A 14,692-nucleotide genomic window follows, 5' to 3' on the forward strand; every position below is an offset into this window, starting at 1 on the left:
TGGATAAACCCTCCAAGTGTGTATGTTGCTTTCTTCCTAGTGCTTTTCTTAAGTGAGGAAAGGGTGTTTTAAACTAGAACTTCATGCAGCTTTGCAGGTAGGAAAATATGAAGGTATTTGTGACTACTGTCCCTTTGTGGGTTGATGGGTGGTGATATTTTGAGAAGTAATAAGTAGGTTTACAAATCCTGCATATTCTGGGAAGTGAGAGGACATAGCATCAGAATAGTGCAACCTCTTGTGTGTGTTTGCCGTGACCATAACTGCTAAAGACCAAGCAGGAAAACAGTTAGAGCAGATGGGTATGCCTTATGGGTAAGTTGCCAGTGAATCCTGTCTTGTTTTTGCCAAAGGGATTGTTTCCAGATTATGGGACTAAAAATGACCAAATTACGTGGTTCCTCTGAAGAGGAACAAGTTGATAGATACTATCCCTAGTTTCAGTAAGCTGTGATAGGGCTGAAGATAACTTTGAGGGGAAGATCTGCAGTTGGAATTTATTCCTTCTGTAATCTCCTTGGGAAAGTAGGCAGATGTTTAGTTTGTGGGCTTATATTTTGATCGTTAAGTGGTTGTATCAGGTGTCTTTGGGTTGTTTTGTTTGGTTGATTTTTTTTTTAATATTAAAAAAATCTGGTTTTTACAAAGTGTGTTTGGTCACCAGGTGCTGCTGGTGCCTCTGAGAAAAGTTTGTGATGTGAGTTGTAAGTCATATCTGCTAGGCAAATTGTGAAGATTTTTAATAAAGATGGCAATGCATCTGCTGTGACAAAATCATGTAATTTTTGTTATTCCTCTAAAGCATTTCACAGAAGCCTGAAAGCTAGAAATTGTGCTCAGAAACACCAACAGGATCAGAGTTGGAAATTATTTGGCTATTATGCCGTCACTTATACAAATCTGGTTCTGCGTTCTTGCAGTAGGTATCTTAAGTATATTCCTGTCTACTTCTCACAAGCTCTGAAACGTTAATGTATCTTTTAGAGATTCCCCGTGTTCCCCATCCTTTTCGGAAATGAAGCACCATTATGGGTCAGCAATGTCAATATTTAAACTTATTTATTAAGGCAATAGTTAAATGGATAAATGTAGAAGTAGGATTCTTCTCTTGTCTTTTTCATTGGTTTTGTTCAGTGCATTGATTTTGTTCAGTAGAATACAGAAGGTTCACCGGAGTGGTATGAGTAGAACACTTTCTGCAACAGAAGGACATTCTTTTTGATTTTTTTTTAATGTATGGAAATGTGCTTCTCCCTGTCCAGAGTCTCTTGTGTTACCCTTAGACAAAGCCTTTGTTTCTTGAGTGACTGTCTTTACTAATTAGTGGAGGCAGTGTACCATGTTAACCTCTGTGTACTGTTTCAGGTGTCTGGCTGTCTCTACAGAACACTGCATGGTGTAATGTAGAGATTACTGCTTTCAAAATGACAAAAAAAAATTGTCATTTCCAATGCAGTTTGCAAATGCAAATGTTCTTCTTATTGAAACTGATGAAATTTGTCTGCCAGTAAGCAAAACAGTAGAAATACTGTGGTGAAAGGACAGAAATACTCTTCTTTCTCTGCTTGTATGTCTCTAAATGAAATTAACTTCCCTGCTGATGCCAAGATATTGATAGATAGCATGTTAATGTGATTAACCAGAAATCAACACAATATATCATGTGTGGAGGTCTCTGAAGGGGGAAGAGTTCTTCCTTCATATTCCTCAAGTGTGACCAAAGAACAATAAACTCTCTGGCATTCCAAAATGAACAATATCTGACTTTATATGTTTGACTGCAAATGCAAAATGTGTAAAGATGACAGTGTTAACTGATGCAGAAAAGACAGCAAGAAATGTATGAAACTTCTAGTGGGGAAAACGCAAGTTAACGCTCTGACACTTCTCACTGAGATTTATGCTTACTTTCAGCACTTAAAGAATATTTATTTCACTATTTAAAAATAGTGAAAACAAACAAACAAACACCGCGCCAGAATGTCATGGAGCAGCAGCAGGGGCAGGCTGAAGGGAAGGCAAACTGTGAGTCAATGGTGACAACAAGGCAGGTAGAGACAGTACCCTCATTGATAAGGATGCAGTCTTCCAGTACCTGCATGAGGCAAACAGCATATACCTGGTGACAGTAACCAGGTTTGGCCAACAGTCTGTGTCTCCAGGCAAGTCTATAGTGATGATCTGAGGTGAAGCAAGGAAGTTAAGTCAATGGTCATGGTCTGTGTCAGTGGGGTACATGGGCAGGCACAGGCATGGCTGCAGCATAGCTCAGGTGAGAGCCAAGGACAAGTGCCTTAGTTAGAATGCAGCTCTTGAGTGAAGATGAGGCCCCCAGACAAGGCTTCTTACACCTCTTTCTTACACAGCTCTTCACAATGGTCTTCACTGGTAAGATTTGCCTTCAGGAATCCCAAGCACCTGAAACCAGTGGCAAAATCTGGAGCAAAGAAATCACAATCTCATTAGAATAGGATCAGGTTAGCAAACATTTAAACAAATTGGACACACGCAGGTCCGTGGGACCCAAGGAATGCACCCACAAGTACCGAGGTAGCTGGGCAAAGTCATTGTGGCACCAATCTTGGTTGTCTCAGAAAGGTCATGATGGTTGGAGGAGACTTCTGAAGATAGGAGTGACATTTGCTTTCTTCCAGTCTTCAAGAAGGGCAAAAGGACTATTCAGGGAATTACAGGTTGGTCAGCGTCATCTTCATGCTTGGGAAGGTGATTGAGCAAATAATTCTGTAAAGCATTGCTAAATGTACCGAGGACAGGATGGTGATTGGAAGTAGTTGACACGGATTTACGAAGGGAAAATCATGCCTGACCAGCCTGATAGCCTTCTGTAATAAATCGAGTAGGTTGTTGGATATGCGTAGAGCAGTGAATATTGTTTATCTTGACTTCAGCAGGCTTTTGCCACTATCTCCCATTACATCTGATGAAGTATGGACTAGATAAGAAGACAATGTGGTGGACTGAAAACTAGCTGGACTGCTAGGCTCAAAGGATCGTGATCTGGGGCATGAAGTCCAGCTGGAGGCTAGTAACTAGTGGTGTATCCCAGGGATTGATACTGGGGCCATCCTTGGAGATACCCAAAATGTGACTGGATGGAGTCCTGGGCAGCTGCCTGTAGCTGACTCTACTTGGAGCAAAGGGATTGGAGTAGTCAATGTCTAGATGTGCCTTGCAACTCAAACATTCTGAATCTGTGATCCAGGGTTGCACAGCTGCACAGTGTCAATGTTGGCTTTGACCACAGGCAGCTAAACTCTGCCAAGAGGTGTTTGTTGTTTTTTTGTTGTGTTTTTTTTTTTTTGCAACTGTGGGTTTTTCCTATTTGATATCTGTTCTTTCATAGACTGCTGGATGACTGTTTTTGTGGTGCAGGGAAAGGATTAATCTTAAAGTAGATTCTGAGCTTCAACGTACCTACAGAACATGGGCAGAACAGTTGGCATTTGCACTTGAAACAGTTTCATTCTAATGCTGTTCATTAGATACCTAGACTGTTAAAAAACTACAGAAGTGTGGCATAGGCTAAATATCCTTGCTGCCTCAGCTCATGTGTTGTCCAAGTTTAGTTTGTTCTTCTAGCAGGAAAGCTGGCCAATGGATACAGCCATAGAGAAAGGCTGGATAGAAACTGCCAGATAAATGTTTTCATTCTAATTAGTGACATAAGAGTTATAGACCATAATATGCTAAACATTGTTATGAACTTCTTATTTAGGTTGAATTTGGTTGAAGCTTTTGTGGTGGATCCAGAACTACGTCAGTGCCTTCAAGAAGATCTCTTACGTCGCTTTCCAGATCTTAACCGACTGGCAAAGAAATTTCAGAGGCAAGCAGCAAACTTACAGGACTGTTACCGAATGTATCAGGCTATTAATCAACTGCCTAATGTTGTACAAGCACTAGAAAAACATGAAGGTAATGCTACTCCTGTCTAATTTCAATGTTTTATACTATGTTGATGAGGCAAAGAAATAGTCTGTAGGCTATCAAAGATTACTTCTTTTCCTGTGTAATTTTGTTACAGAAATAAACTTTAAAGACATCTGAATTTGAAATGAGCTGAAATTCTGAAATACCGATCAGATACTTAAAAATAAACGTAGCCAAATCTTTAAATGAAAAAATGTTCCAGTTAGTACATAGCTGAAATACTTGAACTGTTGAGTGATGGTCTGGTAATCTTTGACATTGACTTGTCTCTAAGAATTTGTGACCAACTCTGTGTGTGTGTGTTACGATCTTAAAAACAAGATAACTCTTCAGACAGTATTGTTGTGTTCCTTTTGAAGACACTTTGCCCTTTGGCTTGTAATTAAATGCAAAAAAAACAGTTTAAGCATTATTTGTATAATTTGAATAGTGCTTTTTTTAAAAACAAAAGTAATGTTCCTGTATTTGATAAGAGTAACATGACAGGGTTTCTTCTGATCTTCATTTGTAGGAAGCTCAATGCTATGACAAGCAAGTCTAGAAAATACAAAGGTTGCGATTTCTTTCTTTTCTGTGTGTTACAGAGAAAATGTAGAATAAGATTAGTGTCAGCATAACGGGAGTGCTTCAATACAGCAATAGCATTCTTTGCCTGTCAGAAAGCATATTTTTGTAGAAGCCCATTAATTTGTTTGAAAATCTCTTTGCATAAAGCAAGCACCAAAGCCTTAAAGAGAAATAATTTTTGAAATGGTATAGTTACAAAAGTTTCTTTTATGTGTTTGAGTAGACAGTAATATTACCCAGTATCTTATAGTTTTCTGTACTATAATTTCATGACTTCAAGTAATGAAACTTATCTTCTAAAATATTAATCTTAAAATAAATTAATTTTTGATTGCTGGCTGTGTTATTTCCAGAAGCAGTTAACATCTAAAACTGGGAAGACATTGGCAGATAAAACTTTTTTTTTTTTAAAGAGCTATGCCATGCATTATCTGCTTTGGCATTTCCAAACAGCCTCTGCTTGGTTTTGCCCTGGCATGGATCTCTTGGATTTGCATCTTAAACTAACATATTAGTTCAAAATGCTTGCTTCCCATCTTAACTTCTTTTCCTATTAGCTGTCATTTGGATCAATAGAGTTTTTCTGTCGTAATGTTGGTGTAGGAAAACAATTCAATTTTTTGGAAGTTTTGAGGAGCAAGCTGTGTAAGGCAAACTGCTAAGCTCACCATATGGAAAAATTAATAGACTGCAAAAGGTTCTTGCTGTTTTACACGTGAATCAGCCAACCTTAGTAGGGCATTTATCAGCAGTATATCTAAGGTAACTTAAAATAGGTGAAACGTGTTATTTTTATTTTTCTTTGTACTTCTGCGCTCTTGTTTTAAGTACAAGAATGATCTGGTAATTTTGAATGTATGTGACTGGTTCAGACTGGATGTGATTGTTTTCCTGTGTAAGACTGTACAAAATCTTTTAACTCATTAAGAGATGGAAAGTCAGAAAGATTTTTGACAGTTCTGAGTATCTGCCAGTTTCAGAGCTTTATTTTCTTGTGAATGGCTATAGAGAGATAGAGCAACTACATCATGAAGTGATCAGCAGTGATTGCCTCAGTATGAAGCATTGCTTTGTTGAGGTGCTTGTTTTTATGGATGATGAAAGCTGAGGAGGGGGGTAATAAGTGAAGATGATTTTTTAATTTTTTAGCTATAAGAAACCCACATAAGACGAGAAAGGACTCTGAGTCTTCAAATAATTTTGCTATTGCTGGCAAAAGAGAGCAGTTGTTCGTTACTCAAATTGCTGAGGCATAAAATCTAGGTACTTATAAGATGTCTGTCTTCAAGAAGCTGCTGAAGCATCTTCCTTCTCATCTCAGGCTGATACTCTATTTTAAGCCTGTAAATATGCAGGATACAGGAATTGTATGCTGGGTTCCAGCTGTATTTTTACTGTATTTTATACAGCGGCTTGAATACCCCCTTCCTGCTTTTGGAAATACCTCTTATTGCATGTTCCAGTGCTGTTCTTTCCATGACTGTTGCACTGGTGTGTTATAACCATGTTGTGATTGAACTTGGCTGTTTCTCATCCTTTGTTATTTCCAGCTGATTGTTCTCCTACTCATAGTGGAAATCCATTTATCTATCAATACTTCATCTTACTCACTGTAGAATTTTACTTGATTGCTATTACCCTAGTTTTCAAGGTCAGTTAGTTACGTTCCTGATTTATTTTGTTTTAATTTCCTCTACTGATATCTTCCACGTTGTATATATTAGTGAATTTTATAAGCAGCCTTCTTCCTTCTTTTGTGCCTTAATATCATTAATTCACACATCTTAAAAAGATAAATGCTTGTATGTATGAGCCCTGGAGGAACTGTATTGCACAAGTCCTTCCAGCTCATTCATCTTTTGCGAGTCTATGATGTCCTCTTTATCTGCCTTCTGATCACTGTATTAATTGTGAACCTTGCATCCTGGCATCCCTTGTGACACTGCACTGAATGCTTTTAAAGCTCTTTAAGAGCTCAGATTAGGTCTACAGATTTCCCTTGGTCTTAGGCAGTTCTCTCAGATAGACTTTGGGCTATACAGGTACGATCCGCCTTTAGTAGATCCATACGATGTTTTATCCCGGTTTCTGTTTTGCTCCTTGTTCTCTCCTCATCCTTTTTCCTAAGACCTTTTGTACCATCAAAATGGCTGGTTTAAGTGCATTTAGTCATTGAGATTCGTCTGTTTTCCCTTGATAGAATAGTGTCAGTTTTCGTATTTCTGTTTGCTGTCAAACCAGCTATATAAATAATTCAAGTTTGAAAATTAGTGCTTGATCTTAATTTCTATACAATGTTTTAAACCATATTTATAATAAAGTCTTTACTGCATGTAATAAACAGTTATCTGCACTTCAGTAAGTAAGTTGTGGTTTAAATTAAAAACTGTATCTCAGAGCGGATAGGCTTTGTGATCAATATGCATATCTGCTTTTGATGGTGCATAAGTCTATTATTCTTTCTCTCAAGCCTACATGCTAGTAATGTTGAGTAGGTGTAAAAGTGGGGTTTTTTACCATCTTTTATATGAGTTTGTGAATGCAGGTACAAGACAACTTGGAGTTTAATTGAGAATTTTTCAATGGTGTTTCTTGCTCAGCTTCTCTTAATGCCAAGTGTGATGCTTTTAAGAAGAGCATATGCATGCAACTTTTATAAATCCTCATTGTTCACTGACTCCACTGTTTTATTTCCTTCAAGTGTTGGATACTGAATATGAAGTTGGATTGAAAGTAAATCAATTTGGCAATGTATCAGTTTGAACCATATAATAAATATATGTAAATAAATTAGTATTTTATTCATTGAATAAATTAATATTTTTCTACTTTTTGGATGTGACATCTTCCTACAGTGTCTGAAGATGTACTCTTCAAACTTAAATAATTAAATGGTATCATGAAACTTTCCTACTTACTCCTTTCAAGAAAAGAAATTGTAATTGCTACTTGAAGTTCAAGCGCAATCATTTTTCATTAATTCGAGAGTACCAAAGGTCATGTCATTGTGTGTGCCATGCACTCTGTCAGCTGGTGCACTGGGAACTGCTAAGTCCATGCCGAAGAATGGACATGAAGCTTCTTTTCTTGCTCGTCACTCTCTTCCTTCTTTGCTGCCTCCTTTTGTTTTCTAGGCTAGTTTAGCTGTGTCTTACAGGAGGGGAAAAAAAAAAAGATGTGACAGAGAGCAAGAGATTTGGAATAAAATGAAAGCTGTATTTTATTTCAGATCTAAGTTTTGAAGATTTTCAGTCAGCAGAAGACTCCATTTTTACAAGTTCAATAATCTCTCAACAACATAATTTTTTTCTCTATTAATAGATACTAATCAGTTAAGAGCTTTAACTTGAAAAGCTTGAGGGAGTGGAGAAGCAGAAAGGCGCAGGAGGAAAAGGAAACAAACCAATCTTTTTCTTTCTACTTGAGTTTCAGTGCTGAGAGAGAAGAGAGATTCCCTTGGGTAATCATGTCCCCACTGTGTGACTTATAAATTTGTACGGAAATTTTTCTTAGGAAAGATTAGGACTTTTTCCCTTGTCTGGTAAGAAATTGGGAGGCGCTGGAACAGCCAGAACTTGATTCTGTATTTCTTTGTTAATGTGCAAAGCCTTGCCTGTAAACATCAGAGGCAAATGTTGTATTTCTGTACATAATCCAATGACTATAAACTCATCCTGTTGGATTCTTTTTGTGTAAATCGTATAGTCAATAAAGCTGAACTTTCTGCGATTAAATCATAACTTGAAGTGGCTGCAAAGATGTAAACATTTGTTTGCTGACAGGATGTTTTCACAGCTGGCTGCTGGAGAGGTGCTTATTCGTAGGCCTGAACAAAATACTTCTTCCTCAAAATTGGCACTATCTGTGCATGCTGAGTTAACTGTGAACGGCATTTGGCATTCAATGCTTACAGTGTTCTCTGGACATCCAACCAGTATGCGTGCTGTGCAGTTATACTTGGTGCTGCAGATTATCTGTGCTAACAAAATACGTTGGAAAAGACTAATTTAATTTTGGTGACTTCCTGTCTAGTGGAAAGATCAGTGACTATAAAGATCTGGTTAAAGAAGATGATCTTTTTTTAAGGAAGACAAAACCAAAAAATATACACCTCAACTTTTATTTATGTCCATATTGTAACCTACCAAATATTCCCAATTTTTGGTAATTTTGAATTAAGAAAAATTAGAAACTCTGAGTGTGGATGATGAGACTTCTGCTTTGTATCTTTAAAATTGGTTGCTGTAGAATACACTTTTTACTAAAGCCATTTCAGCTTTTTATGTGCAAGAATAGGTAATGTTCAGACAGCAGGTTTGCTTTCAAACTGTTGTTTGTCTGTAGTTTTACTCATAGTAGAAGGGAATTAATACCACCAGATATGAGCAAAGGTGACAGAATAGGTATAAGCTTAATCCAAATATAAATTGGATAATGCTAATTTTAGAAAAAGATATGCATGTGTCTGAAATAATCATAACCAATCTTAATAAAAATTAACCAGTTATATAGTTGTGCTGTTTATCTTGCATAAGTGAATTTGGTAAAGTTATGGGTTTTGTGAATGATAATTTTTCTTGTTTGTTCTTAACAGGAGCTCACCAGATGTTGTTGTTGGCAGTGTTTATAACACCTCTTAATGATATCTATTCTGACTTCTCAAAGTTTTTGGAGATGATAGAAACAACATTGGACATGGATAAGGTATGGGCTGGTGTGTGGGAGGGGGTTTACTTAGCAATTAAACTTTCTTATTGAACTTTACGATCTGCTCTACACTCAGTAAATTTAATCATCTGTATTAAGTAGTTAGTGTAGCTGTGGAATATATATATGAAGGCTGTTAGTAGTATAGCAGTTGAATATCAAGAAGGTGTTCACTCCTGTCTGAAATTATATATCCAATGAAAAATGCTTTGGATACATGGATGCTGTGGACCTGAAACTATTTTCTAAAAACTTCATCTGTATTAAAATTGAGGAAGTTATTTTGTCACTTTTCTGTTACGTCTCAAATCTAGAATGTAGCCAGAATATGTTTATTACCTATTTCTCTGCTTCTGTAAAATTTATTAGACTTGATTCCGTTTGGTTTTCATAACTAACAATTTGCCTTTCTGAAAAATGATTGACTCAGGTATAAAGATTGACTTTACTTTCCGATGTAAAGACGTTTCCCACTAGAGAGAAAGCTGCTTTAATTATCTTAGCCTTGCACGTAGACTTGCTTATAAAATATTACTGATAATAGGACGATGCTTGCAAGGGAAAACTGGCCTTTTTTTCAGAGGAAAAATTGACCGAAGAAAGCTGGAAGGAACATTCCTGTTCCTTAAATCTGTAGCGTAAAGAAGAATGGATATGTATAAATGACTGATCTATCGTTGTTTGACGTTGAACACTTAGGACACAGGCACAAACATGAACGTTGCTTAACTGGGTGTGAAACAACGCCAGGGTTTTTAGTGAGTTTTGTACATATTTTTCCCTGTTATATTTGTTAGGGAATTGGTGAGACACATTTTGAAATGTCCGTGTTTGGTTAGAAACGTATTTAATGTTCACAGAATCACAGAATGTTAGGGATTGGAAGGGGCCTCAAAGGATCATCTAGTCCAATCCCCCTGCCGGAGCAGGACCACCTAGATCAGATCACACAAGAACACGTCCAGGCGGGTTTTGAACATCTCTAGAGAAGGAGACTCCACAACCTCTCTGGGCAGCCTTTTCCACTGTTCTGTTACCCTTACTGGGAAGAAGTTCTTCCTCATGTTTAAGTGGAACCTCCTATGTTCCAGCTTATATCCATTTCCCCTTGTCCTATCATTGTGTGCCACTGAGAAGAGCCTGGCTCCATCCTCATGGCAGTCACCCTTTACATATTTATAAACATTAATGAGGTCCCCCTCATTCTCCTCTTCTTCAAGCTAAAGAGACCCAGCTCCTTCAGCCTTTCCTCATAAGGGAGATGCTCCACTCCCTTAATTATCTTTGTGGCCCTGTGCTGGACTCTCTCAAGCAGTTCCTTGTCCTTCTTAAACTGAGGGGCCCAGAACCAGACACAATATTCCAGATGCGGCCTCACCAGGGCACAGTAGAGGAGGAGGAGAACCCCTCTCAACCTAGTAACCACACCCCTTCTAATACACTCAAGGATGCCATTGGCCTTCTTGGCCACAAGGGCACATTGCTGGCTCATGGTCATCCTGCTGTCCACCAGGACCCCCAGGTCCTTTTCTCCTGTGCTGTTCCCCAACAGTTCAGTCCCCAACTTGTACTGGTACATGGGGTTGTTCTTACCCAGATGCAAGACTCTACACTGCCCTTGTTGTATTTGATTAAATTTCTCCCCTCTCAACTCCAGCCTGTCCAGGTCTCTCTGAATGGCAGTACAGCCTTCAGGTGTGTCAGCCACTCCTCCCAGTTTAGTGTCATCAGCAAACTTGCTGACCATGCACTCTATTCCCTCATCCAAGTCATTGATGAATATGTTGAACAATACAGGTCCCAGGACCGACCCTTGAGGGACTCCACTGGAACTGGACTCTGTCCCATTGACCACTACTCTCTGGCTTCTATCCTTCAGCCAGTTCACAGTCCACCTCACTATCCAATCATCCAGACCTCACTTCCTCAGTTTAGCTGTGAGGATGCCGTGGGAGACTGTGTCAAATGCTTTACTGAAGTCAAGATAGACCACATCCACTGCTCTACCATCATCCACCCACTGGGTGATGTCCTCATCAAAGGCTATCAGGTTTGTCAAGCACAACTTCCCCTTAGTGAAGCCATGTTGATTGCCCCTAATGACCCTCTTATCCTTGATATGCCTAGAGACAGCACCAAGGATAATTTGTTCCATTATCTGTCCAGGGATGGAGGTGAGGCTGACCGGTCTATAGTTACCTGGGTCGTCCTTCTTGCCCTTTCTGAAGACCAGAGTGACATTTGCTTTCCTCCAGTCCTCAGGCACCTCTCCTGTTCCCCACGATTTAACAAAGATGATGGCGAGTGGCCTGGCAGTGACATCCGCCAGCTCCGTCAGCGCCCACGGGTGCATCCCATCAGGACCCATGGATTTATGGATGGCCAGGTTGCTTAACTGGTCCCTAACCAAGTCCTTATCAACCAGGGTAGATGACTCCTCTATCCTGACTTTCTCAGGAGCCTCAGGGTTCTGGGGTTCATCAGGATAGCCTCCAGCAGTATAGACTGAGGCAAAGAAGGCATTCAGTGACTCTGCCTTCTTATCTTCTGTCACCAGAGCACCCTCCTCATTCACCAGTGGGCCTACATTGCCTCTAGTGTTAGTTTGATCTGCAATGTATTTGAAGAAGCCCTTTCTGTTGTCCTTGACCTTTCTTGCAAGGTTTAATTCCGAGGAGGTCTTAGCTTTCCTAGTTGCCTCCCTACATCCTCTGACAGCAGGCCTATATTCCTCCCAGGTGGCCTGCCCCTCCTTCCATGACCTGTACACTCTCTTTTTCCACTTGAGTTTGCCCAACAGTTCTCCATTTAACCATGCAGGTCTCCTGGTGCCCTTTCTTGACTTCCTACCTGTTGGGATGCACCGGTCTTGAGCTTGGAAGAAGAGGTCCTTGAAGGCTAACCAACTATCTTGGGCCCCTTTACCTTCTACTACTCCGTCCCATGGGATTTCTCCTAGCAATTGTTTGAAAAGATCAAAGTTGGCCCTACTGAAGTCCAGGGTCCTAGTTCTGCTAGGTATTCTCTTCCTGCCACATGAGATCCTGACCATCCGTTTCATGGTCACTACAACCAAGCCTACTCTCGACCTTCAGCGCTTCAACCAGACCCTCCTTATTAGTGAGAATAAGATCCAGCAGCACTCCTCTCCTAGTAGGCTCATCCACCATTTGCATCAGGAAGTTACCATCAATGCACTGAAGGAACCTCCTGGACTGTGGATGGCTGGCTGAGTAGGCCTTCCAGCAGATGTCAGGGTAGTTGAAGTCCCCCATGACAACCAGGGCCTGCATTTGCAAGACTGCTGTCAGCTGCCTGTAGAAGGCCTCATCAACCTCCTCATCCTGATCCGGTGGTCTGTAATAGACACCAATAATGGTATTGCACATTCCAGATTGTCCGTTAATTCGCACCCACAAGCTCTCAACTTGCTCCGGATCCGCCCCTGGACAGAACTCAGCTCCTTTCTCAATAAGATGTTTCAGTCATTTTGGAAAAATTGGGAGGCTTGTAGGATTGTCGTAAGTGTCAATCTCAGCTGACTGTAGAAATATGAAATGTTCCTAACTATGTGCCAGGCATGGTAGTAAGGGCAAGGTGTTGGACTTTTGAATCAAAACTGCTGTGGTTTTAAAATTTTGAACATGGATATTTTTCTCCAAAGGTAGAAGCACCGCTTTTCATCCCTTTGTGTTGTGTACGCATTCATCAACTGTGGTTTACTGTTTTAAGTAAAGACTGTTTGATTGACATGTTGCTGTAATTTGCGATATATGCTGATGGAAGAAATTTATAGCTTTATACTAGTTACAGACCATCTGTTGATGCCGTCCCTTGGACTGTTTTCTTTAACAGCTGTTCTAAGCCTTCACCCTTCATAGTCCAGCTCTTCAAATTTCTTTTCAGCTTCTACTTCAAAAATGTTTTGTTTTCCTTCTAAACAGAATAGCAAGTCAGTTATTTTTAATCAAGTCTCATAGAATCCAGTGTGTTGGATTTGGTTTTTTTTTTCCCTTCAAGGTACTGGAAAATGGCTATAGATAAATCGATACTGGTTTTACTGGAAGAATAAACCTTCTCCGTATGAATGTTAAAACTTGAACTTTGACTTGAAATTCCTTTTAGATCTTTAGGGAGTTCAAACAAAACACGCAGCTCTGTTTTGAGTGTGATTGAAGGACAGGTTGTCATAGCAACTAAATTATGTCAATAATCCATTCTAATATAAGAAGAAACATCTGAGTTCAAAAAGTGTGGGATGTGGTTATTCATTTACCTAGCTGTAATAAAAGTTGAGAAACTGTCGCTTCCATTCCTGTCTTTCACAGAATCATGAGGGGCCTTCGAAAAACTGTCTACTCCAACCTCCTCCTCAAGTCAGGGTGACTTCAAAGTTTGTTAGTACTTTCAGTATATAGTATTTTGATTTGAGTATTAAAGAGCACAGCCCTTTACAGAAGGACTTGTTTTTCAGATTAGCTAGCTAGCTCAACACAGTCCCAGAGTCTGCAAATGATTTGCTGTCACCTCATTCATTTGAGCACCCCTTGGAAATGTGACTCACTTGGGTCTTATTTCATGTAAGTAAACATACTCGGGTATCAAAGTGTTGTTAGTGCTGGGATGTTAGTCTGCTACTTAGTGCATTAAGTATTTTATACTTTGAACATTCATTTCAGAGTAGCTCCTGAGCAACAATTTACACGAAAAAAATGCAGCGTGTTCAGTAGAACGAAAGGGAATGTCTAGCTACGTCTTATCCATATTGCGTTAAGGGATTTGCTTTCATTAAAACCCTTTGCATGACTCTTGCCAGTAAAACGTTACATTTGGAGCGAAGGTGGTAGCAAGAGTGTTCAGACCAGTCTGTTGCACGTGTCTGCGTTCCTTAAACTCTGAGGCAAATTAAACATTTGTATTTAATGCAGTACTGAGCTGTAATTTAGAGTTCAGTGCATTTCAGCAACCAATATATCAATGAAATGCCACAATGATGACGAGTATTTTCATTCTTCTTTTGGGGAGATCAGAAGGCAGTGAGTTGGGTTCACTGGTATTGTCTCAGTTTTTCTGGTGAGGTGTAGCCTTTCTTGGGCCATAACTGATGTCGGCTTCATTAAGTACAAAGCACCAAGAACTCAAGTATGTGGTGTTCAGCGTTCCTGTTAACACTTGTTCTGCCAGATTGTTGGCCACGTTCACACTGAGGGCTGCGAAAGAGAAAAGCAAAAGTTTGCATTAAGTGACTTACCTAATTATAGCTGAGATACTGCTGTAGGAAGAGCACGGCTTGAGAAGAAAGTTAGAGGGTAATATAGTTTGTGAGTGCCTGATGTTTTTGTATATTAATCAGTAACACTGGTTTTTAACATTTTTAGTAAACCATAATCGTTTTACTTCCTTAGCGGTTTAGCTGAACTTTTGATTTTACTTTAAAATGTTTTCTATTCACTTGATCACACTTGAA

The 14,692-nt window shown here is 39.4% G+C and overlaps 1 protein-coding gene across 1 annotated transcript in view; it reads left to right on the top strand.

Annotated features, from left to right (window-relative positions):
- The window catches only part of MSH2 (mutS homolog 2), a 63,442-nt gene that overhangs the window by 25,243 nt on the left and 23,507 nt on the right, over positions 1-14,692 (top strand). The window contains 2 exon segments of the mRNA XM_086630058.1: positions 3,737-3,936; positions 9,113-9,222. Coding sequence (XP_086486184.1) covers positions 3,737-3,936; positions 9,113-9,222 — 310 coding nt within the window.

Source organism: Tauraco erythrolophus, chromosome 2 (genome assembly GCF_009769465.1).
Source record: "Tauraco erythrolophus isolate bTauEry1 chromosome 2, bTauEry1.pri, whole genome shotgun sequence".
NCBI lineage: Eukaryota > Metazoa > Chordata > Aves > Musophagiformes > Musophagidae > Tauraco > Tauraco erythrolophus.